Raw genomic sequence first — 26,777 nt, 5'->3', positions numbered from 1 at the left:
TTATTTTCCTGACAATTGGCTCAGTAACTAACAGTTAATGCATTAATCAGTACTGAATGAGTGCGTTTGATGTCTTGGTTTAGAGCCACAGCAGTGTTGACCTGAATGTGACGGCGTACAGTCTTTTTCAGTGTCATGGAAACCCTTCCAGGTCCGAGCTAGTGGTAACTTGTACTGTACTTGTACTTGGATAGAAAGCAAATAGCAAAATAGAGTTGTTGGTGAGGTAAAATAAACCTGTAAAATAGTTAGATTTCCTTATATCTATTCTACTCCGAGTCGAGGGCCTCATGCAAAAAAGGCCACTGACATTGAAATATTTTTACTAAAGGTTTCCGGGCTGAGCGCTTTTCGAGGCTGCTGCTTTGTGCTTTCAGAACATTTGATTTCAAAAGTGTTTCTTCTCTGCTTACAAGGATAAGGTAATGTTGAAAAACTGTTTATCATACAACCAAAGCAATGTAGTTTAGTACTTTTAAATATACCTGTTTAATAAAAATGAAGCTGGAGCTAAGAGATGGCTCTGTTAATTTGTTTAAGTTGCAAATCATTTAAGGGTTTTATCAAGGACTATTTCCTGGCAGCTGACGGCATCTTCATATTCACGACACAAACGTAAGAATGGCACAGCCTAGCGAGGCATTTCATCATTTCTTTTATCCTGTCTTTGTCCCGTTGTCTTTCATTGCTGTGTTTCAAACAGTCTTTTCAGGGAAATACCTGCCATACATTCTGATGATTTTGGGCTATAGAGCAAATGTGTAAAGATACCGGTTTAGTTCTTGAGAAGAGCGTTAAACCCTCTTCCTCCAGCCCACAATGTCTCAATAACCTTCAAGGTATCTTCTCTCCATATCCGTCTCGTCTCTTTGGTCCATCCACATGCTGCACACATCCAGACAGCCATGTGACAAGCTCTGTGAAATGTTCTACTCTAAATTCCCTCTCTGTGTATTTTCAGCTGAGCTCTTCTTTAGATTAAGCTTAATTCCAAAGTGAGATATCCACAATAAAAAAATAAAAAAGCTGTACCCTGCCATGGCAAATCGATTTCTTGCCTGGGAGCAAAAGATCACTGTGGATTATAGCTGAGCGTACGAGCAAAGTCGAGACCTTTGCTGGTGAAAAGAGTGTGTGTATTGCTTACAGTCACTGACTTAACATTTCCTCCACATAATGAGCATGGCAGGAATGAAGACATGGTGTTTCTTGAATTTCTTCAAATGGAATCATTTGTCTTTTCATCTGGTTGAACTCCATTTTGTGGTCACTATCTTTGACAGCCATGACTCAATTAGGAGGGTCCATTTTAATTAACAAGCCTGTGTTAAACACTCTAAATAGTCTGCTATTTACTAGCTGGCTTTATTTCTCTCAAATCTTTACAAATCTCCGTCAAGGTGATCAAACTGTGATCAATGTTTGCAGCTCTCATAATTAAGATAATTAAGCGTAAATCGCAACGTCACATCCTGCAGCGGTTTTTGCTGCAGAACACGGCATGCGCTGTCGATCAAACCACATTATTACATGCAACAGGTTCAGTATGTGGCAGGAACGAAGCTCCAGAATCGCAACATATACACTCACCTACTTTTTTCTAGCCCGAACCTAAACCATTAAAAAGCTTCAACTCTGTAATAGTGGGTGATGACAGATGACGATGTGTTGCCAATGGGAAGTGTGTTCTGGAGCAAAGGTTATGATATATCTTGCGAAAAAAGAACCTCAAGAAAAGTCTGAGTCTCAAAACGTGCAAAACAGAGTTTCACAATTTTCAGTAGGTGTTCTGCATTATGCTAACACGGCTCCTCACAACTCCTCCTTGGTTGTGAGCTCCTTCACTAGCAGCTGAGAGAGGGATGCAAGTTGAAGGAAAGGAGTCAGGGGAGCGAGGAGTCTAACTCCCTGTCTCCTCCTCACCTCGTCTCCTGCAGTTCTTCTCGGGGTGTATTTGAGGCATTATATGATCCGTCATGATTGCAGAATAGAAATGATTTCTGGGTCACTGAAGGAGAGGGGACGCCAAGGAGCACACGTTAGCATAATGAAAAATGTCATTAGCAGGCATTGTCATGTAATAGCCATTTGGGGGCAGATACTTTAATCACAAGTGAATGAATATATGAATAAATGTGTTTAAACTTTAATCTCGCCCCTATTACATGCTTTCTATTTAAATTCCAAAGTCTTTCCTTCTTGAACATAAATGACTAACGGGGCTCTCAGGTTGGCTCGTATTTATATTTGTATTTGTAATCATCTCTCATGCCAAAAATTACTCTCAAAAGGTCCCATTTCAAAATTAAAATGTCTCCCAGCAGGAGCCGTTGCGTTTCACCTCAGTGATCTCCGTCTTTTTCTGTCTGGCTCTTTCCTGCAGAGGTGCCTCTCTCTGGGATGTCCAAGAATGGGTACTTCTTTCAAGAAATGGGTGAGTCTGAGCTCCCACAAGGATCAATGAAGGCGCAGTACATCACATCTTCAACATGATCAACTCTTCCTAAACAAAACAACCATTAACAAGGAGTTGGGGTTTGATTGTCTCATCATGATGCTGCCAATAATGTGCTTCGTGCAATAATAAGGTTGTGAATCAAAGTTTGCAGCTGCAGGTCAGACACATAAAATTCCCCCGGCTCTGACGCTCCACTGCGCTTGGATATAAATAATGAACTTTTCACCGGCTGTTATGATAACTGCAGTTTCATTACCGACAAAGCCAAGGAGAGGAACCCAATTAGTATGTGCAGCACAAGCAGTCGGGACAGAATATGCTTGCATTGGGTTTCCCTGTCTCCCCCAGCCAATTATTCCCCCTCCTGCAACACACTGACCCACTCAGCAGAATCGCAGAAGGTCCCCTGCTGCTGATGAACGAAGCCATCTTTATTAGGAAACCTTTTATCAGGATATAAATGCAATCAATTTATTACTTGCAAGTAAGCATTTCCTGCCATTGTCATGTCAGAGATGTTAGTAAAGGTTGGTCGAGAGGTCGACTGCTCTCTAAATGCACCTAGTTACCACATGGTGAGAACCGGTCAACATGAGAAATGTTTGTCACCTCTTTGGTAACGTGTGAGCGAAACATGTCGACCACTGTACGTAAGACTGTTCATCAGTCCGTCCATTCCAAGAACTCTAGAACAAACTTGTGAGGAACATGGTTAAAATTATTAAATTGTGACAAATGTTACCTTTAATTTCTTTGGTCTACCCAAAACACTGCAAAATAAAATGATGCATTGTCATGAGATGAATCTGAATTCATATCCAGCTTTGTTGTTCCTTTACATTACAATTACAGCAGTTGTTTCCTCTTCAAGCTTAGAAAACGAGACATAAAATGTTAAAAAATGTTTAATGATGCAAGCATCACCTCGTGTTGTTGTTTGTCTCGGCATGTCTGTTTCAAAGGCTCGTGCAGAACACTGCATGCCCTGTTGATCAAACAGTCAGTTTCCATAATAAACATCATGTTTGCTTTGACTGGACAATTTTATATTCATAAGGTACATTAGTTAATTTAAATCTGGAGTTGTCCATATAAAAATAAATAAATGAACATACAGGAAAGGAATGAACTTTTCCTCCAAATAATGCCTTTATGCATTTTAGCTGTAAATGTTTTGATGTGCTCCTCCTCCTCTGCAGTCCCCATTTTCTCCCAAGGTGATTTGAAAGTCAAAGCCCTTTCAATGCGTCTGAGGCGCAGAGGGATGCAGGCGAGGCGACGACACAGCAATGTTCAAACAATGTCAAGTGCATCAAGGGATGATCTTGATGCGGGACAGACCGAATCAACTGAAATTGGGCCCCCCCTCACAGATAAGGCCGGCAGATTAAGAGCACGAGGATGAGATATTGTTCTCGTCGCTGATCACTGGATGATGTTTTGTAACCCGCCGCTGACTGTAGGATTGGATTTAAGGGGCTGCTGTGTCAGGAAGAGAGAATGGGATGAGTCATACAACAAGCTCCAGGCTAGAGTCCTGTGATGCTTTCTACCAAACAAAATCTTTTCCATTACATCCCTTTAAAAAAAGCATGCCTAAGAGCCTGTCTACCTGCTGAATCATCAGATATTTGTCTTCATATCAAAACAATTGCTCAACATTTTGATTTGTGACATTTTGTTGTTGACATTTATTGTATTGTTAAATAATTGAAAGCTAATTTATGGCACTGAAGATCCTAATTTATTAAAATCTGAATATGAAACCTGAAGCGCCGGTAAGTGATGGACAGTTTTGCTGCTTTTTCAAGTAACAACAACATAATCAACCTACGATAAAGCTTGAATTGAACTACGGTGTGCAATAAAAAAATATTTTTACTGTGAACTGCAGGCACTAAACTGTATTCTGAAGAACAATAATGCTAAGTGTGAATTTGAGGGATAAAACCTGCTTTTTGACAGTGAAACATTTGTATGAACATATAATTTGAAGGATTTCTTTTTCAAGTGTTAAATTTGTCAGGATGGTTTAGTTTGAATTCCCATAGTGGAAGTTACTGCTTGTCACAATGTTGTTCTGTTTAAGAACAAGAAAACGAAACGACTATGAAACTACATTTACAGGTTCTCTTTGAGGAAAGCCTTTCGAGCATCTTGTAAGACTTGCCATCCTCCACTGAAGATGAGGGCTGAGGTTCTGGAGGTGACCCTGTGTTGTTGTGTCCCCAGAACAGCGGGAGGTGGAGCAGGAGGAGGCCAGCGAGGGCCGAGAGGAGGGACAGGACTCTCCAATCACCTGCGGAGATGACATCCACCTCTATGACAACCAAATCAGCCCTGGGCTCGGTCAGTATACATACTGGGAGTTGGAGAGTTTAACGTGAGGGAGGGAGTCAAGGAGGGGGAGGACTGTCGGGGTTCGAGTGTCCAGTCGGGATAACGTAGGAAGAAGTAGAGGGTCATTTAACTCATTAAATGCCATGGACCTCTAAATACGTCAATAAAAATGAGGTTAAGCAAACAAAATCTAGAGGAAAGTGAGAAAATGTGAAGGCTTGAAAATGTCTAAATACCTCAGAAGTTCACGTTTAAAGCTTTTCTGGAGTGTAATTAGTGACTTTATGAAGCGCAATCAGAGTTTAAGCCCCCTAAGGTAAAGTTTTACTTAAATAAAAATGATCATAGTTAGTTTAGGAGTCAAGCGATATTTCTAGTGGAAAAATGACAGCTTGCCCAGATATATTGGAGACAAAACTTCTTTCAGACAGTAAATTTCCTCTGCTGTCAACATCAGCTGTGCTCCCTTCACTTCAGCTCGTTTTTTTCTGTGGTTGTTTTAAAACATAAGATGAGGCACCTTCTTCAAAGGCAGCTCATGTCTCCGTAAAGCGTCCTTCTAGAAAAAAGATGAAGACGGCGCTCAGAAAGTCCTCGTAACATGTGGAATGTAGTCGGCAGCCTGGCGGGATCAGAGTCCGTCCAAAGCCCGATGGCAGTTGTTGATTTGACGGACAGCTCCTCAGCTGCAGGTGCAGATGATTTTGACCCCATCGCCGGAAGCCCCACAAGTCAACAGGTTACTGTTGCCATGGTAACAGTCACAGGTGCACCAGAGGGAGCGATGGAAAGAGAGGGCGATGTGACAGGTGACCATGTCACTTGGGCCGATTCCCTATATAGTAACACTTAAGGCATCTGACAAAAATAAAAGCTGGAGTGGTGCAGGCTGGGAACAAGTTTGAAGAACACAACAGAAAAGCTCAAGTTGGACAGGTGAATGAATGTCAGGTCTAAAAAAAAAAAAAAAAGGAGTGTAAAATACCAGAGAGAGGCAGAGCCCAAACCATCGCAGCAGAACAGGTTATGCTGTCCATTCCCCATACCTGTGTATAATAAAAAAAAACCTGTGTATGTATATATATAAAAAAGATATTCAGAGGTGTGTGGGAGTTTAACTGTTGTAACAACACTGATAAATCTACACACCCCTAAGATGTGAACAAAATATAATCTGGTTAATGAAATGATTTCAGTAACTTCGACTGCTGTTATCTCATTTCTAAACACGAATACTTTGCATTTCAGACACTGTGCTCAGATAAACATTAGACACCGCAATGCACTAATATATATAATTTATGTCTGTTGCCATATTACAGTGCATTATTCATCAACAGTGCAGCACAATGTTGATTAGTGTGTTTTTTGTTTTCCTCCCAGCCCTTTCTCCTGGTCAGATTTTCACTTCCATTAGATCACAGCGTCATTAGCTGTTACATCCCCAAAACTGCTTTTAATTTATGCCACTAATTATTACATTATTATATTATTCTACATCAGCAGGCCACTGCTGGAATATGTTCTCCATGTCAAATCGATGTAAGGCACTGAACTGGATTTTTAATCAAATCCTGTCTGAAAAGCAAATAGCTTTGTGATTTCATCAGACTGAGACTGAAGATCCCGCCTAAATGTAATTATAAAGGCATCTGTCCGTTACAATTAATTTCTCTCCCTATATTCAACAGTGGCTTCTTTCATGAGAAGACGTAACCCATCTTGGATGCCTTTACACTTCGGGCCTATAATCTGTGCCTAATTTGTTAATCACAAGGTCCTGGAACACAGAGAGGGTGTTGTTTTAGGGGAAGAGTAAAAGTCACGGATGGCAGCAAAACTGCCAAAACTGATTAGGTGCAAGCTGTCATCACAAACAAAGCATCACTTATTTATCTTTTATAAAAAAAAAAAAGCTTTCACAAGAAGCACAATGTATGTGTCCTGTGTCAGTGGTGTTGTGTAACTTTACCGTCATATAGAATAGGCTAACGGAGATTATCACTGATTAAAATATATCTCCAGTCACAAGAAAGAACATGACTGCAATGTTGCATAACTTACTTACACAACTTCAAAACAAGATCATGACAAATCCTTTGTGCTCACTTGCTCTGAAGTTATAAACACAGGAGACTCAGGCCCAATCCCAATTTCCCTGTTTAGCCAATCCCCTCATTTTCCAGTGCCCCTCGCTTTCTGACTTGCCCCTCCAAGCGGAGCCATGAGGGCAGCAGTATGGATGCGTGCCATCAGGTGGGTTGAACTAGTGTTCAGAGTTTGCTCTATTTATCAAATGTTAGTCTTCCAATCCTAGCTGTTGACAGAAGAGATAAATATTTGTCTTGTTAGGCACTGAGTGAACTTGGTGCATTGCGCTCTTTTCTACGTACACACAGCTCAGAAAACTCACGAAAGCTTGTGTTTGTTGAGAATCAGCGGTTGGCGAGTTGACTAAATACGCCGTCAGCTGGCAACACATGGATGTTGACGTGTTTCACACCGTTTTGACAATACACCATCAGTTCTTGAGAAAAATGTTCTCGGTACTTGTCAAATGCTCTACATGAGTAGCATTGATTTCAGGATTAGATTTCTCTCACTGCTGAACTCCGTTTCGTCTCAGTTCAATCAATTTGTCTGGCTATTGGAAAGAAGGGAAGTCAGGAAGAAGCGCTGGCGTCACTCTGATTACATTTTGTGTGTGTGCAGAATGATATAATGTGTGGTAAATCTACAGGTTTCTGATATTCCCTGTTGGGTATTACTGCCTCTTCCACCTCTTTTGGTGCCCGCGGGTCGACTTCAGGGTCAGTGACCGGGAACCATTATTTGGGTTTTGCGCTTTAAATCCTGGGTCATACATTAGTAGTCGACTAAGGATAGAGTTGTCCCTCTTCCACTTCCCCTAACTTGTGTCCCTTCTCCTTAGCCGTTCTCCACGTCCTCTTCCACATCTTTCAAACCTCTGCATCCCAAATCCACCGGGTGGGCAGGGGTACCACTAAGACTACCTCAACCTTTCCTCCATTGGTACAATGACCCTGATCAGGAGAACAGCTTTGACTTTGGTGTACCTCATCACCGTCAGGGACATGATGCTCTCTTATCTTATTCCCTCTTGGTCCAAGGAAGAAGACTGGATGTTTCCTCTAAAAATCTTTCTTGAAATTGTGAGCATGTATTTTAAACATTAAATTTTGGGATTAAATGTACATTTTTGCTAAATTTCTACAGTAAAACCTGATTTAATGCATAGAATATGCTTGAATAATGAGAGGTAAAATGCTTATTTATTTGTATATTTGTCTTGCTTTTTTATGCAGATCCACATCCTACCTACCTCTTCAAGGTCAGATGAAGACCTGATTCTTGTGTCCACAATGTTTTCTACCACCTAAATTTTAGAAAATTGCTGTAAACGTGTTCCTCATATTCTAAAAGTGAAAACGTAGAACCGTTGGATATTCAGAATTTTCAAATGACTCACAACCATGTTCCAAGGTCATTCTTCCTGTATGGCGGCAAGATCTCTCCGTTCTTAGTCACCGCCCTGCAATCCTTAATGACTGAAATAATACAATATCCCATCCTGAGATTACATAATACTTGTAGCAGACTGAATATAATTAACAGCTGTAGTGCAACATTGATCAAGAAACCAAGTCTGGAAACAAGCTAGTGTCATTTTCTAACACATCATCTCCCTAAACCCCAAAGTTCTCCTGGATTACACACAATATATTGAGACATACAGAGGTCACTAGACGAAGGTGATCATTGGGGAGAAGTAATCTTATATGAATATATGAATATCTCTTTACAGCTGCAGCCTGACAGCAATTAGAGCCGCGACTCCCACTTTCCTGTGGGAGTGGATAATCCCGGTCGTGTGCTTTTTGATTGTTCGGCTTTGATGAACCAAATCCACCCCGCCATAGCCTAATCACAGAAGCAGGGTGCTGGGGCTCTTTCTTCCTCCATCGCCTGCAGGGTTTTAGAGAATGGCAAGGTGCTTGGCAGGGCAGTCAAAGCACTCTCCTTTCCTGCAGACCGACATTCAAACATGCTCACTTGTGATATTGATCTTTTGTTATCCTGAGGCTTATTGGCTTGTTAAAGGGGGTTTTCTTGCATTTCTGTTGCTGGATGGAGGAGTTAAGCGCTGATTAATTTCCAGATATAGCTGAAATAGTGTATCACGCGGCGCAGAGGAGGAAAGCCCATGGTAAACTAATAACATCCTCCCCACTGTAAACTGCGTTAACCGTATTATGTAACGCCATGGCGGCGTCAGCAGGGTACTGACAGTCTGCTGAGGGATAGAAGCGTGATGAAATCCTGGTATTGTTTCCTAACATAAAAGGTGTTTTTTTTTTACCCCTTTTCACTTTTTTCCCCCCGAGATTGCTGAAATCCAAACCTTTGTACTTTATCGGAGCACTCGCCTCGGCTCCACAGACGTGTGTATTAGAACCTTATCAGCAGAGAACTTCCAGTCCCCGTTCAATGAGAGCATTTAGAGACTCGCCTCTTGACATTTTCAGCATTATTAGAAAATAAGCTTTATTTCTTTGCAGGCCGAGTGGTTGTTACTTGTGATCCTTATTTCAGAATTCCGTAATGAATATTCAATAGTTCTAAAATACACTTATGAAACTTGCAATATATCTCCTGTCGTGTTAAATACATGCCATGTAACTGGTTGCCAAAGGTGACGACACGGTAGTAATTACAGAGCTACATATGTGCACACCCGTTTCATTCATCTTTTAGTAATACATCCCATCAAAGCCCAGTCATAGTGAGGTATTAAAAGGCTCAGCCATTCACAGTTGGGGGGGGGGGGGGGGGGGTGAAACCATGTGTGCATAAAGAGAACCACATGGGATCACCAACAAGGCAACATGTTTAGGCGATGTGATTGCATTCTGTTTTTGTGGCCCGTTTTTAAACGGCAACATTTGAATGTCTAATCGTACCTCTTGTTTCGTTTTTCCTCAGATGCTGACGACTCTGGTTGTGTGTTACTAAACACATCAAGAAAGGTATGCATGTGTGATGCAATAGTAATCAAAGCCGCCTCTCCCACCTTAGATTAATATTTTACAGAGGCAGCCAGAGGGTTTTCAATGCAAACTTTTCAGTTTGTCCTGCCAACAGCTCTCCAGCTTCTGCACGCTAATCTGCATATTTTGTATTATGTTTTCCATCTGTTTTCTCTTCTCTCTTTTTCTATCGGTTCCACAAAGTTCCATTCTGGCTTTTTGTTGTTGTTTATTGCAAATAGACAAATCGTCTATGAATATAATTTTGCCATTGCTACTTCTGCAGTTTTCACTTTATGAACTAGGTTATTAAATTCAATAAAAAATGACATCAAATTATATTAAACCTTTAATCTCCCCGATCCTCCTCAGACCTACACCCTGACTTGTTTGAACAAACGAACAAAAGCAAATATATTTATAGGGCTCCATACACAAATTACTCCTAAGACTTGAGACGAGGACTTTCTGCAGTAGTTTTATTTTCTAAAGAGCAGCAGGGAATCTTTTCATCTTCAGATTTTCAGTCAATCACACCATTAATAAAGTCGAGGACTGACGGGTGTCTGGGCTCTTAATCGAGCTGTGCTTGTCTTTCCGTCCATTTATCTGCCTCTCAGCTCATTGACAGATGCCACTGGTCCAATGCTGACAAATTTAACGGAGGTGGAGTTTCCCACAGGAGATGTCGTACCCTGAGGTCTCGGGACAAATTCAGTCTGTGGTTGACTGAAAAGAGATCCAGTTCCAATCAATCTTATACTAATACATTAAAAAAAAAAAATCTTGCATTGGCAAATTTGGAAGCCTGAAATCTGCACCTTTCTCCAGTTGACTAAATAATAAATGTGGGATTGGTGTGGTGGCCATTTAATCTGCTTTGAGAAGCAATTGGGAATGTTTAAATCCTCCAGCACAGCTTTAAACAGTCGATACATGCGTGAATACAACCGAAAAGTGCCCAGAACAAAAGTGGAAGTGTTCAGGTACATGTTAAAATACATTTTATTTAAACAGAATATGTAAGGTTATAATGAGATTTAATCTGTAGTGTCTGCTCCGTTTATTGGAGGAGGAAAACAAAATAAATCCTTTATTTTTTGCAGTATGTGAAGCTAATGAACTTTGAGGAAGAAGTTCGGGCACATCGGGACCTGGATGGATTTCTGGCAAAGGCCACTATCCTCCTGGACGAGACGGCCGCATCCCTGGACGATGTTCTGAAGAGAATGTTGCATCACGTGGGTCAGGACAGCCATGCATCAGAGCCCGGCTGCAACTTCGAGGAGGTGATGAGCATGCTCTTCACCGATGCAGGAGCTCAGGAGGTCAACGGTAAGCAGAGACTCTGTCAGCTTGCACAATAAGACAACAGAACACACCGGACCCATACCTGCCCATGATCAGAACAACACCTGACACCTGACCTGAGAACATCTGACGTCTGCACACGGCAACACTCTCTAGAGAAACAGTTCACCTCAGGTGAATTGTCAGACAGGATCGAGAATGGTTCAAGAAGCTTTTAAGACCCAGAGGAAAGTTTGTGATGTCTGAATCACGGCTGTTCATTTGGCTCCCAGCTTTTCAGGTGGACACGAATAGCACTCAATGTGCTGAATCGTGTTTGCAACCATTTGCATGTGCAAACATCAAGCGTTCCTCAGGACAACAGCCAGGTGGTGATCGTACCCAATAAAGCTCAAGTATAGGTTGGGCATTTTATTTATGTATTGATTGACAACTGCAATGAGGAATAAAATCTGCCTTGTGTCCATTTATGTCTTTGTAGTCGTAGTATTTTAAGGTATGTGGGATGTTTTGGTTTAGTCTTTGCACCACTGAAATGTCCACTCTTTAAAACATGCTGCCACTGTCAAATCAGATAAGCATTTACATTTGATATGCCAGAAGGTTTCATGTTGTTGATCTGGTGTATTTCTTGTACATGTATCCATCGTAATATTTGGACCTGAACTGTATAGCCTACCAGTACATGATGGACGCTAAGCTATGCTAAGCATTTCACCTTACTCTCCTTTAATGCATACATTCAGTTCTGAAATGCTTTACGGTTTTCCAAGGACACTTTTTTCTGTCACATTAAGTCGCTCCAGCACAGGTCCTTTTGGCTTGAAAAGCAAAGCCTCTTGTGTAAGGTGCATCTCTGCAGCCCATTAGGAGGAGAAATTCTCTTTCCTGCATAATAGCTTGTTGCCGTTATTGGAGCCTTGCCTTTTGCTGCAAGCTGTGCTCAGCCTTGAATTCGCATAAGTAATTGTTTGGCAAATCATACACTGTTCTTTAGCAAATTAATTTTGCCTGGCATGATGTTTGATGGTGTTGTGCAAAGCAAGAGAGGCATGAGAGGGGTTTTCTGATGACTGTTAAAGCATGTGTAGTAATTGTATCGTAGGGCTCCGTCTGTCGTCCCCCGAGCATGGCGTTTCCCCGTCTGTCGACGGCAGCGTCCACGGTTGCTGATGGCCACTCAGAGGTGGGTGGTGTGTGACGCTCGCCCTGCACAGCCACCTCTGACAGATCCGAGAGGTGATAATTGACTTCTGTCATCGATCACTCGCGTAGCTTTTCAGATGGCTCTCCGAGACTCTCACGCTGTGGCAGCCGCTGCTACTTGGCGGATTTTCTCAGAATACCCCACGAAGATCGAGATACTTCTTTCTTTGTTGCTGCCGTTTTAACCGAAAGGCTTCCTGCGCATCTCTGGGCCGAAAATCAATCTCAACATTCAAAGGGTGTACATGGAGTTAAAAAAAAAGACGAGGTCGACTGACAAGGAGGCAGAATTACTCCTAAACGTAGATTTGGAATATAAAGTAAAAGTAAGCAATAAGCACCTGGACAGTTGTCAACGCCAACACAGATTTGAAGTATCCGGCTACGTGTGGACTTGGCCTGAGTAAGACTTCCCACATTACACATATATCTCTGCAGGTATTCATTTCTTCCATATCAACGTCCACTCATTCGGAGAGTAATGCTGTACAGTTGGGAGATAAAGAGAACAGGATGAGATTATAACGGGCACAAAAAGAACAGAACTGCAGAAATGAAAAAGATGAAAGCCAGCAGAGATAATTAGTCCGGCTCCAACTTGCGCAGGGGAGTGGATTTTTAGAGGCCGACTCGTGACGCTTTTTTTTTTGCTTCCCGTCTCTTTTGGGATTCAGCGATGGAGAGTGCATTGTGTATACTGCTGATGATGCAATGCATTGATGGTAATATCACTTGAGCCACTTCCATAAATACTAAATAGTATCCATCTCTGTTGATTGAAAATAACAGGAAGAAAGATACTGAGGATGATGACATTTATGACGAGCAGCTGACACTGTTTTTGTTCTCTTCCTGAGTTTTTAATGCCGTTCAAAGCTACAGTTCTACCTGTGCTGCTGGTTTTGTTCTCTTTGTGATGACTACACTATAATTTCAATTTATAATTGCCATCACCTTTGATCTATCTCGCCGGCTCTCCATTTCACCTCAATTTGCATAATCCTCCCGTGTCATTCGTTATTTATCCATTTTAGTTTTTTTATTTACCGCCTCCAGTCAGACGGACAAACAGTCCCACATTCAGAGTCTGAAACTGTAAAGACGAGGCTCAACAAAAACAAAATGCTAATGCGTGTTCAAAGCTACAGTTTGGAGAAATAATTCCCTAAAATGCACACAACCATTTTTATTGTTTGTGAGATTTGCCCCTCAGGCTTTTTAAACCCCATGCAACGTCATGTATTTTTAATACATGAGGATCTGTTAAAGCCTGAGTATTATTACTGCATCTGTACAAGCATGCTTGGTGTTCAGGTGCTATATAAATATCCTGGACATAATTAATTATCTTCGGCAGGAAAGGTTCTGTATGTTTACGAGTCAACCAGCTACCCTTGTCCATTATCACCAAATATCTTTTTCCATTGAAATATCTCTGCAACATTCTGCAGGAATGATCAGAATATTATATTACAGCCATTAATTCAAGCTCTTTACCACATGGAAACTGTTGCCCCTACATTGTCATTGTATTCTCCTTGGTCTCTTCATCAACGTCATTGGGTTTCTTTGCACTTTCCACGCACAACTGTTATCAGCAATAAAATCAAATTTTTGGTAATAGCCTGTAGACGGTAATCAAGATGAGATCTCTCTGTGCCCAACGAAGATGAGACAGTGAGGGATTTTCTCTGGAAAATGATACTTAATATGCATGAGGTAAAGGGAGGGCAGGAAATGAAGCTTCTGTTCAGCAGAGGTATTGTGTGCTTCTTAACCAGCCAGTGTCGATATTCGCGGGGTTTCAGAATGTGTATTTGCCTCTGTAAAAACCAAAACCAAAACTGCTGTCCTGTTGATCAGAGAAGGTGAGTGCATTAACTCTCTGGCTTCTTGGTTTTTGTCCCTCTTTCTCCCCATGCAGACAAGTCTCAAAGTTTTGTTTTCTTTGATGACGGTAAGCTGTGCTAATCGGATGAAAATGTCAGCATCTGCTGCCGTGAGGCTGCAATCAGTGCTGTGCTTCTGTACCAATCACCATCAGAATGCCATTTGTGTTCCACTCCAAGGGCTGGGTCGATCCGTCGAGTCATTAAATGATTACAGACACCAGCAATCTTCCCCCATGTCACAGCTGTCGATGCCTCTCCAGCTGCCCCTCAAATCGGCGTTCTTGCCATCCAGTCGACCCCGTGTGTAGCTATTTGTAATTTTTTAAGGCCTGTGAAAAACAAATATGGCTGGCTCTGAGATCCACGAACCTGCTTGATCAAAATTAAGATGTTTTCAAAAAAAGGTGTAATTTTCATACATTTGTCTTTATCATGTCATGTTGGTGATATGATTGACTTTGATGCCCTTGCAGGGTGTTAGATTATTGACCACTGATTTAATTGATTCCTATGCAATCAATAAGACTAATAGGACTGATAAGGTTTCACGATAGCCGGCTTCTCCGTTGACCCAGTCCTTGTGGCTCTCGTCATATCATAGCATCTGTGTCCTGCATTGTGATTGGGTGCGACGTTACCTCATATACAGTACCGGTACATGTTTCATCTGCCACTGTGGTCCAGGGCCCATCCAAAGGGCCCTCCACAACCCATCACATCCCTTTTGTGTGCGTGTGTGCGACTGTCTGGTCCACCTATAGTTGAGAACACAATTGATACGGTAGCATAAGATCGGAAGGTTTTATTGAGGTCACCCCTGAGCGTAAGGTAAGGAGTCTCCTCCTCATGCCTTCATACTTGCAGTGAAACAGTGATCGTCTGTCTGTGCGTTTCATCTTTGTCACTGCTGTTTGTTGTAGCCTAGCCACATCATTTATAAAATACCCAGTCGCTTGAAATCTCTGCTTCCTGACTGGCATTTCTATTGATTCGTCTCAGCCTTGTTTGCGACGGACAGCATTATCCTCATGTGATTTACAGAACTAGCAATCTGTTTCTCTCTTTCACCGACGAAACGGTGTGGATAATGCGGTTAAAGAATTCAGGAAGAAACCCGAAAGATCAAAGGGGACAATCCAACCACGCAGGCTTGCCTTCCTCATATTTTTTTTCATTACTTTCCATTGAAGTTTGTCACATTTGATACGCTGTGTGCGAGAGAATCTTTGATATATATATATGTTTATTTTTTGGAAACAGTTGTGTTGGCATAGCAAAAGCTGACGAAACCACACAGAAATGTTCTCCTAACTGACAAAATATCAAAGGTGCATGTCTTCATTAGTCTTCCACTTGATCACATCAAGGACCTTCCTCTAACATCCGCGTCAGGTTTATTCACCTCCGCTGGTGATGTCAGATACAGTACATCCACTACATGTATATATTTTTCCCTCGTCATTCCCTTTCTCCACAAACTGCTTTTCGTCCCCTCTTCCCATCTTACTCTTTTCTCTCTTATCCCTGCCTCTTTAGTCTCCCCCCCTCCCTCCTCACTTCCTGACTCTCTCACTCCATGAACACTGTGATACTGTTGTCATGGTGACGCCCATAATTTTCTAGCATGAATGGAGGATACTTTATTGATGAAATGGCATGGGAAACAGAGAAGGATACAAAGACAGGCAGAAAGAAAGGAAGAAACCGCTGGCAGGGAAAATCAGAATGATATGGAAATGATCATCCCTGCTGCTTACGATACAAAACATTTCCACCATATAATTTGCTCAGTAACGATGAATCAAGGAGGACATTGCGAACAAAGCGTGCTGAATTGTCTTCTGGGGTTTGGAATAGTCCAGGCTGCTGGAGAAATCCCCCAAAACACCATTATTCATCACGCTCAGCATGAGGTCCCTGAGAGGAGATTCCTCTCATTGGAAACGTTGAGCGGGTGTCGGCACCCATTTTAAATGATTTGTAAACGTGACGGCATAATGAAATGTGTGGGTTTCTTAATCTGTAAACATGAACATTGGTGTTTTCTTCAGTTGGACGGACGTGCAGTGCAGACGGGCATCGGCGCAAAGCAGAAGGCGAGCTCGTTAGACGCTTAAAATGCTGACATCCTATTGAGAGGCTTGGCAGGCAGACAGGGCTCCAGTCTTCTGAACATTTTAGGCATTTGGATGACCATTAGGTGTTACAAAAGCATCAGTCGAGCTTCATTCTGAAGTATTTTAGTTTTAAACATTAGAAATACTAATAAATGTTGTGTGTAACGATCCATCTGGACTTGAGTAAACTCGTGTTTGACCTCTGATCTCCCCCCCCCCCCCCCCCCCGCAGTCCACCTGCTGTCAGAGACGATCCAGGGGGTGACTGCTACCGCCACTGGGATCCAGTACCAGCAGTCCTGGCTCTGCATCCTGTAAGCCATGATCCTCTCACTTGTAATATGAAATGAGAATAGAATAAGCACGTTCAGCTGAACTTTATGTATTTCTATCCTTGTTACCTTTGATGACTTATTTGTGGTCACACTTGTTTTCTGGTTTTTGTATGGTTAATTTATACTTTAAGGAGCAGACCTCTCTCGTGGTTGTAGCGATCAGCATGACGGGAAGTCAGCTGATGTTTTTTTTTTTTAAATCAGCCAAGTCGTGAATTAGAACAGACAGCACTTTGTTTCATGCCATCAGCCATGGCCTCTAAAGCATAGCCGAATGTCCCTGTCTATTCAACTGCATCCTTATAATTGTTAACATCAATTAATCATGGACGTAGTGAAGGAGGACGTGAGTGGCTGCTGTTGTGGAGGAGGATGCGCGGGACAAGCTGAATGTACAGTAGTAGTAGTAATCTGGATATAAATAAAGTGCATTATCATTATGGGCTATATATTCCATGTGAGCGCTTGCTCAGCTCTAATTTTAACCCAAATTGCCATGTTGTGCTAACTAAACCTTCACCACAGCGCTATCACGAAGGTGGAGCAGTCACTCGCTCAAAGGAAGACATGCACAGATGTTGAAGCGAGCTGTGGAAAGTGGTGTCATTCATTTAATCTGGAAACTGTATTTTATTTGCACAAATAAAATAACTTTCTTAAAAATGCCAAATTCTGAGATTTGAAATAATCATTCAAACTGTTCTATTTGCATATTGTGTGAAACACTTGACAGTTAACGTGTGATTAGTGCTAAACAATCACATGGAACATGTTGGCGTGTGCAAACCCAGCACATTTGAATACTGTCTACCTGTTGCTGAGGAGGAAGAGAGAGGTCGATCTATTGAGATGAAGGGTGATGCACTGACATTTATAAAAGCCGCTTCCTTCTCCCTCTCTGCTCCAGCTGCAACGTGAAGCATCTCCAGAGGCGTCACGTGTGCATCTCCCGCCTGGAGAGGCCGCAAAACTGGGGGGAGAACTGCTGCGAGGTCCGCTATGTCATCCTGATACTGGCCCCGCTCAAAATGGTAACTGCCACCCCGGAGGAAGGAAACGATACGAGGGTTTTTATTAGACCGGGGTGTAATAAGCCCCCATTAATACACCCACGCGTATTTGATCGTGATAGATTTATTAATGCTACATTTTTCTCTGATCTTTATATGATTTGCTGTATTTTCTCTCGTAACCGACTTTTAAGTAGCCGTCTCCCTCAATGCCATTTATCATTTATTCACCGTACGTGTGCCATGAGGATATTGCTGCATTTCTTTTTTCTAATCACACTTGTCTAAAGGGTTTTATGTGATAGCCCAATGCTAAATTATAAGAATCTGCTGCTTGAGTAATTGATTATTTGTATTCGTGTCAGCCCAGTGTAATTAAGGCAATTTCTTTGGCTCCTCTTGGATGTGGTGTTTAAATTCACTGCAGTGCTTCTGACATAACGGCAAAGCTTCCCAGTCTTCAGTCGGAGGGCTTCTCTGCACTCGCACTGAAGTTTCCTCTTTTTGCTTCTCAAACTCAACTTTGTCCTGAGCTTTCAACGCGCTCAGACGGGCGCTGGTGCACATGTCAGCGTCTTGTCTTTCAATAGCGCTCATTGCCCTTCCCGAACCACCGTCTGCGTGAGGGTGGGAGAGCAGCAGCCCTCGGCTGAATGCATCATATTTTGTGTTTGTGTTTGGTTTCTATCTTTATTCCCCATAAACCCTCCTTTGTGTCGGTGCCCTCCCCATCGCCTCCATGTCCTCCTTCCAGGCAACAATCACAGGCACACATGGCATTCCTGGAGACGATAATCCAAGCCCCTAATAAACACAAGACACTGTTATATCTCAATTATCCTGGATGCTGACTGCTTCAGCATGAAGCTTGTGTAAAGGGGCATGACGGCAATATGAATTCCTTTGGTTGGCTCATGCGTAATGAGTATTTCTAAGGGTGGATCGTTTCATTCACCCACCATTTTGAGAGCTTGTCAGGATTTGTTGCTTAGTGATACGTCATTGACCAGTATGAATATGCTGAACCAGCACGACCTTTCTTCAAAAACGTCACTGTCTCGCCCTCGTTTTAGCACATACCTGAAAGTGTGTCAACACATTCATGTACTGTCGACCTCAAAGAAATCTCTAGCCATCCTTGGTCTTTGATTTGGATGGAACATTGTTCCTCGTTTTCTACACCCACATTGTCGCCAGTCAAACTGATGAATAAAAGAAGTGTCCTTCAAAACTTGTATGAATCCCTCGATGAATAGATGCCTTTGGGTTATGAAACGCACAGTATTAAAAGGTGGTGGCTGATTTAGGTTCACCATAGAGCAGGAAAACGATAGAGGCTTTTTTTTTGCTTTGTGTCTGGATCCATGGAATGTTCTGTAAACCCACAGTGGATATAGCTGCTGACTCGAGTTACAAGCAGAATACAGAGGGCGATGATTGATGTTCACGAGTAAGATTTGAATGGCTCAAATGTTGAGTTTGACTAAAGGTAGGGGTGTTCTGCCTCTCCATGCAGAAAGACTGCCTTCAGATGAACACCCCTCGACTGCCTCAGCTTTTGCTGCTCTGCTTGAAATTCAGTTACCAGTGTGAAACAGCTTAAAGGCTTCAGTTATTCTGTTTACTGCATCTGCTGCTGCATGCGCTGAGCTTGGCTATGGTAGCATCAGCACCACCTGGCTAACAAAGTTTCCCTGGTACCACAGAGCCTCCCAGCCTGCCAGTACATTACTGTTACCATCACTCTGCTGCTTGTGACAGATGTGGGATTATTACGGGGGAAACCCCCCCCAAAAGATTCGACTACATATCTGACACCGCCCCACCTTTGAAGCTGTGATGTATAGACAAGCGTTCATGTATTTGAAGACCAGATCTGTATCTCTAGAATGACACTTAGTAGGTTTTGGAATCTATCAGCTGTTTGGCAAAATAAATCTAACAAGAACCAATTAAATGACACAAGGTAAAAGCAATATCACGCATTAGGGCATAAGTATGCAAATCGTTAAACCAACTTTTAAAGACATCTGACTGTGTCTAAATGCGTTCGTTCTCTGCCGCTGACCCAAAAGCACAACAAAAGTCTGCTTCAGTAGCTCAGAACTGTTTAGATAAGCCATGGAAGTATTAGGATGCTGTTCTGCAGAGCAAAGAAATTAAACCTGACCTATGGATCACTGGTAAGTCTGGAGGAGGAAGATTGAAGACTATGGTAAAGAACAATTTATCTAAAGGGCCTTTCCCACGAGGAATGGGCTAAAGTTCCTCAGCATGACTGGTGGAAGGCTGTGTCTGGATAAGCGGCACATTTATAGCAACTAAAGCTCTTTTAGTGTCTTTGGTACTGAGCCAGGTCTTGTTTTATTTACTGGCAGCTGATAATCAGTGTAGTTTTTCCAAATAAACCTTAAATACAGAAGGAGTTTTACAACTTTGGCCTTCTAACTTCAATACATTCTGTAGAAACTGACTTGAGTTGCAATTTATGCATAAATTGACAATTTGATTCTAATAAAATCCGAATCAAGATATATAGTTTAAAGTGGAAAATCTTGCTTTTTACAATATTGTTACATCAAACGATGCAAAACGCTATAGATCTGAAAATAATTGCATAGAATACATTAATGTTGTGTAAAAGCGGCATAAATCCACATTTTCCATTAACAACAGATGAATGATTTAGTCTAATGTAGAACGGGCAGCGGTGGTGAGAGCTCTATCTGCAGTGCCCTTCGGCGTTATCCGGCGTCTTCCAGTGAATTGTTTTGCTTTGCTGCACATCTGTTTCGCTCTCGTTGCTCTCCTCAGCTCCATTTCCCACCGCAGTAATCTGGGCACCATTCGGCCCACACCAGATATAAAGCTGGTGGTTAGCGGGTGAAGAATGTCGGCTATTTAGCAGCTAAAGAGCCAGATATTTCTCTCAGGGGTTAATGAAAATGACAAAACAGTCGAAAGGAAAGTGAATATTCATCAGTAGGCTTGGAATATAACTCTAAATGAACGCTGGTGTTGCTCAGTGCCTGCTCAGTGTGTTCAAATGAACTGTTTGCTAACATCCATCTGGTGCTAACATGTTACTGCTGTGTTTACAGCTGGTTTGCTCTGGTTGAATGGAGACAGGGCATTGCTTTCATTTTTATAACGTGTTGATTCCATAGAAAAGCACCAAAACAGCGATGGAGCTGGGCCGGACGTTCGCCACCCTCTTCTCCGACATCTCCTTCAGGCAGAAGCTGCTGGAGACAAAGACGCAGGAGGAGTTTAAGGAGGCGTTGGTGTTCCAGAGGCACCAGCTGACGGCAACAAACCAGCAGCCCACTGCTCTGGGGAAGGAGGAGACTGACCCCCGCAGTCACAAACCCCTCAAGGTGTGCAGAGGCGTTCGAGTGTGCGTGGATGTGTGTGTGCAGCGCATCGCTGGCAATTGGGTGCAATCATTTCCAGTGATTATCAATGAAGCCTGTGATTCTTAAACACGCATTAATATCCCTGCTGGTATCAGGCTTTCCGAATCATCCCTTCGTCCTCCCTCTTTCACCTCGTCTTTCCTGATCTCATTCCTTCACCGGCCGCTGTTGAGGATGGAGCGGCGCGCAGCCATTTGCACATTTCAACTTTCTTTTCTTTTCTTCAGTTTCTGTCTCCCTTCCGACACCACCACCTCCTTCTCGCTCGACTGACTTGACTCCTCCATCTTTTCTCTCCCCCTAATCGATCAGCATCAACTCCTGCCAGTCCTCCTCAGTGGGTAAATGACCTTACATATTTCAGTCCTGTCAGAGCTCCTCAGCCACACACACACACACGAACCCAATGCCATGGCCCAACGTCTCCTCCTCACGTTGTGGTTGACAGGCCGGAGCTCCCAGACTGTTCCCCTTATGTGTATGTGTTTTTCTTCTTCTATAGCGGAGGATTTTGTGAGGCGTTTATCCCCGGGCTTGAAAGGCTCAGTGCCACTCAGTGAAAGACGGATATTGAAAAAGATGGAAGAATAAACTGTCCAAGAGGGGAGGGAGAGAGCGGGTGAAATCAAGAGGAAACGCTATGAAACGAGAGCGAAAAAGAAGAGACCACCTGCCTTTCCGTTTCCTTCCACTTTTGAAATTGACATCGGACCACCTGCGAGAACCCACCACTTTCCTATACTCTAAAAAAATGCCACTAAATCGTTGTTGTGTTTTCTTCGCCTCTCTCCATCGGCGGTTCACAACAAATGACAAACGGGTGGATGGTAATTCCTCGCCGAGACTTTTGTTTATCAGAGCTGAGCCAAAAGACGATACTCAAAGCCTACACACACACACACACACACACAGTTTGTGATGTATCGGGATTTTAGGTATCAGCTATATTGAACAAGTGCGTGCCGTTTGCAACGGGGAGAGGAACCAGCCGATGGTGTTCTTTGTGTTCAGGTTGTGTACGTTGATGGATAAAGGCTTTGTTCTGACAAATGAGGGAGGAATGATTTTCTCAAGGGCTTTCCCTACAACCACACACACACACACACGCACACACCCTCGTCCCACTTAATTATGTAATGCTATGTTCAACAAGAAAATGAGACATTGGCTAATTGGATAATTTACTTAATGAGCTCAGTCAGGCCTGCACATTTGCTCTTTTCTCCTGGAGCCTGGAAGCTCATCCTTTTGAGAAGCTCTCTTCTTTTGAATCGTGTGCCTCTTTCCTCCCTTGCTTCTCTAAAAATACCCAAAACCACCTTCTGTCATCTTTCTGTCATTCTCTATCACTACGGTGAGAGTGGGGTCTTTATTAAATGTTGTCTAAATGCAGCCCTGCTGATCTGCTCACTTTGTTTTGGATTATGCAGTAGAAGCTTATCGAAGACGAGCTTGTTAAATATGATTTTCTTTTTTATTTCTTTAATTTTACTCCACTTTAACGGAGAATCAGTATGGTACGATTTACTCCATCCCATCCATCGCCAGCCATCATATCCTCCTGAGGTCTCTAAGAGACCTTATCCAGGTCATATCAGAATAAGAATTACCTCCAATGAGACGGAGGTTATGTGATTGTGATCGAGATGTTCTGGACGGATATTGATGACATGTCTAGGAAATGTTGGGGGTGTTACCAGGATCGGATGATTACATTTTGGTGATGATCCAGAAGAGATCCTGGATTCTGGATCAGTTTGAAATGTTTGGTAACAAAATATTACATTTTAACATTAACCCCATTTACGGATTCAACAATCTGTTGCAAACACACATCAACTCTGATTCACTTTTACTTTTCATGGTTGGTGTATAAAGATACCAAGAATAATTTATAACCTTTTGGTGCTGATCCAGATCACCATGTGGGCGGCGTAAATCCAATTAGGAGGGGAATGAGCTTGTCATAGTTCTGAGTGGTAATGGTAATTATGACAATTATCATAAATGACATTCAGAATTAAAACCTGTAACTTTGACCGCATTCAACTAAATCAATAAAGTTCTGCTACACGTCAAGCCGCCGTATCAACAAAAAGAACCCTCAGTCACAGCATTCCAGGACTACAAGTTGTCCGTAGCTGCTGTCAGTGGGCTGTGTGAAAATCTAACCTCTTCCCTTCTGTCCACAGTGTAAAGACTTCTTCATAGCTGGTCGGGGAATTTATGAGGACTTGTGCCGCAGGCTGCCTTTCTACCCCTCTGACTTCACAGATGGTAGGCTGGACATGGAATTGTGGTGAAAGTGAATCATCTTCTTGACTGTGTCACACCAGGTTGCTTCTGGCAGCTCCTCGTTTGTCTCTCACCTTTTTTTCCTCATACATCTGTGCTGCATCTGCTTCATGCTAAAATGCCTGTCCGATATCTTACTTGAAATGAATAAATATTTTCCATACATAACAGAAGTGTCTCTAAATTCTGGGAATTCCTTCACAGAGATTTGGTTTTCAAAGCGTTGCAACGACGCGGTTGAAGTGGATAAACTCGCTCAGGTGACCTGAATAATTAGAGCATAGAAAAATACATTTCTGTCGGATAGTCTCCTTCAGTCCTTCCTCATCCAAACACACGCTCATTGAGCTGTAATGGGATCGAGGTATTTCTGTCTCGTGTCATCATATGAGGATCATCTCGTGAAGGTCACCGGACCAGCATCGTTGTAATCACATTAGGGCTCAGTGAAAGTGTTTCATTCCAAAACAAGTTATCCATCATTTGGAAGTGCAGGGCCGTACGGAACGCTGCCGCTCGTCACACGCAGAAGCCAGTTATTTATATTTAAAAAAAGAGCAGGAGGAATGTGTTTACTGATGCTCCATGTATTAAAGCCTCCGATGATGAACTTGCTTCTGTCGTTTTGAAATTCGAGTGTTGCGACTCATATTTGTCTCCCCTCAGGTATAGTTGGCAGTAATAAAACCCTGCTGAAGTACATGACCACAGCCATCTTCCTCTACATCGCCATACTCCTCCCCGCCATCGCGTTCGGCTCTCTCAACGACGAGAGCACACGTGGGGAGATTGGTATGACATACGTGGCGCTTCACAAAACGTTGATTCCATGTTTATATTCGGACATCGGTTTGATTTTAACGCTACATTCAGTGGAAACCGAAGCCAATCATCATTTCCCTTCTGTAAATGTTTCACAAATCGACCCGTGTTGAGGCTCTTCTCAAGCTGTGAATATCCATATTAGCATTGGTTGATTAAATATCAATAGGGTTATTGTCTTGCTCAATGGCAACTCTCCTTCTGACCAAATGTGTCTCTGTAGTTTTGAGATGGCCCTCTTTTTTCATTAACTAGTTGCTAACTTTCTGAGTTTCTATGCAGTATTATTTCCATACAACGGTTGCTTCTTGCTGTTTGAAACTTGCCTGTAGTATCTACAAAATTAATTGCGCTAAAAGTGTCATTTTATTTAGCATCACATATTTGTGAATGATTTCTGATGTCAAAGGAAGGATGTGAAATAAATAGGTTCGCCTCTGCAGAAGAGCCTCGTGATGCACGTTAATGCGCTGCGACTTTGTGTCCTCTCCGTCCAGATGTTCGCAAGACCATCATCGGCCAAAGCATCGGCGGGGTTATCTACTCGTTATTCGCCGGCTCCCCTCTAGTCATCCCTCTAACCACAGCTCCCCTCGCCATCTTCATTAGCGGTAGGCTTCCCCTCTTTCATTCAGCTCAGTTCATTCAAAACATACTTATCTTTTCTTTTCTTTTTGGCTTGAGTGCTAAGAAGATTACGTCAAAAATCAAAAGGAGGAAAGGCGTCCGTGTGGAACGGCCGCCAGAAACGGCAGCCTTCCTCATCTGCTCTCTTTTACCAGAAAACGCCAGTGCACGAGAGATTTAGCCGTTTGTTCGCACATATGCCCCAAATTAGTGTTCCTCATCTAATGATGCAAAAAGCACACCTCTCCAAGGATTTCCGGAGCCAAGAAAATAAATTATATTTCATTGCTGATATTACATAATGGTGGGTTTCAGGGGAAAGTCAACAACGCTGCACACGGACGTGTAAACTTTTTATTGAGTTCAGGGAGACAGAGGAATAGAAACCGTTCAGTTTCGAACCCAGCAGAAACATTTCATTGGAGGGACTTAAAACTATTCAATGGCTGGAAGCAGCAGAACGCCAGCGATGATTCCGATGTTGTCGTGTTAAGACCGGAGCCGCTGGTCGGGTTTGTGTTGTGATGATCTTTGAAGTAATTGGGTTAGAACTGTGCTAAGCAGATTCTCGTGGGGACAATTATACTGCATTTCCAGCCGGCCGTCTGAACAGAACAATGGCTTGTTTATGCAGTTACAACTCATCTGCTTACAAATCTCCTCAAAATCACAACTGCATTGTTGTACATTAACAAAGCCATTGCAATTATTTTGTCTTTTTTAGCCTTGAATGAAATGCATTGGAGTTTTTGTGTTTGCATGTATCAGCAGCAAAACAATATTTCCTGTTGTCTTTATAATTACAGTGCAAAACATTAATCAGTTCCTGTTAGCTAATGAATTTATTAATCAAATCAATATAATCTGTCTCCTATCAGCTCATTGTTCGTTTGCTGATTGAATGATGATGAAACACAAGAAAAATGATATGGAAAAGTACCCGTATGCCAAAAGTACAGCTGGTACATTCTTCCTCTGTCGGCTTGTCCGTCAGGGGTTGCCACAGCAAATCAACATGAAAGACCCTTTAATATGAAGCCCCTTTTTGGAGTGCACTGGCTATAAGGATGAGTCATGTTGTAAGATCTGAACTGCTTCTTACTCTGTGTGTGTGTGTGTGTGTAACCTTAGTGATCCGAGGAATCTGCGACGACTACAACCTCGACTTCCCAGCTTTCTATGCCTGCATCGGCTTGTGGAACTGTCTCTTCCTCATCCTCGGAGGGATCTTCAATGTCAGCCTGCTCATGAAGCTCTTCAAAAGGTGAAACCTTTAACCTGAACTCGACTCCATCTGTTCTTTTCCAGGTGTATTTATGTTCTAAAGCAAAAACTAAAGCCTGTGATGACTGATGAGAATAGTTTCTCCATCTCCGTAACCCTAACTTGTGCAACGCGTCTGTTCTTCCAGGTCAACAGAGGAGGTCATCGCCTTGTTCATTTCCATTGCTTTTGTGGTGGATGCAGTGAAAGGCACAGTCAAAAGTAAGACGCGTCAGATAAACGCTTTCTTGTTTCCGTCACATGACTGGCATCCTCTTCTCTGACTAACCAAAAGCTAACGCTAACGTTCTGTCTTTGCTAATTGTCAGCCACAAACTGAAACAAATTTTAAACCAGGCCATTAGACTGGGATGAGTCATCCTCCAACCCACCATTGAATCAAAATTTGCACGGTGTTGTGGGTGATTGTCTTAGCTCCCATTTTAAATGCAGAGGGTGTCAAGGTGCTTTGTTTTCTTAACGCTTTTTAAGGGCTTATACACGATCAGTGGGGTCAAGAAGGAGGCGGCCGCATTTTAGTGTGACTGAAGAATCCCGTGTTGACCGATTGTCACAGGATCTCCTCAACTGTTTAACTTATTATATGGTGATGTGTGTCATAGCGACATAAAGCGTT

General features: G+C 42.5%; 1 protein-coding gene across 1 annotated transcript in view; it reads left to right on the top strand.

Moving 5' to 3' along the window:
• Positions 1 to 26,777, top strand: part of slc4a11 (solute carrier family 4 member 11) — a 44,567-nt gene that overhangs the window by 9,733 nt on the left and 8,057 nt on the right. Inside the window, exons 2-14 of the mRNA XM_068751611.1 lie at positions 2,384 to 2,434; positions 4,691 to 4,807; positions 9,803 to 9,846; positions 10,953 to 11,181; positions 14,288 to 14,320; positions 16,605 to 16,686; positions 17,615 to 17,738; positions 20,885 to 21,094; positions 23,326 to 23,410; positions 24,095 to 24,220; positions 24,748 to 24,861; positions 26,009 to 26,141; positions 26,289 to 26,362. Of these exons, the coding sequence (XP_068607712.1) occupies positions 2,384 to 2,434; positions 4,691 to 4,807; positions 9,803 to 9,846; positions 10,953 to 11,181; positions 14,288 to 14,320; positions 16,605 to 16,686; positions 17,615 to 17,738; positions 20,885 to 21,094; positions 23,326 to 23,410; positions 24,095 to 24,220; positions 24,748 to 24,861; positions 26,009 to 26,141; positions 26,289 to 26,362 (1,422 nt within the window). The remainder of the gene's footprint in view (positions 1 to 2,383; positions 2,435 to 4,690; positions 4,808 to 9,802; positions 9,847 to 10,952; positions 11,182 to 14,287; positions 14,321 to 16,604; positions 16,687 to 17,614; positions 17,739 to 20,884; positions 21,095 to 23,325; positions 23,411 to 24,094; positions 24,221 to 24,747; positions 24,862 to 26,008; positions 26,142 to 26,288; positions 26,363 to 26,777) is intronic.

Source organism: Brachionichthys hirsutus, chromosome 18, assembly GCF_040956055.1.
Source record: "Brachionichthys hirsutus isolate HB-005 chromosome 18, CSIRO-AGI_Bhir_v1, whole genome shotgun sequence".
Lineage (NCBI taxonomy): Eukaryota > Metazoa > Chordata > Actinopteri > Lophiiformes > Brachionichthyidae > Brachionichthys > Brachionichthys hirsutus.
Note: the sequence above shows the minus strand (reverse complement) of the source record. Positions and strands in the feature narration are given on the sequence as shown.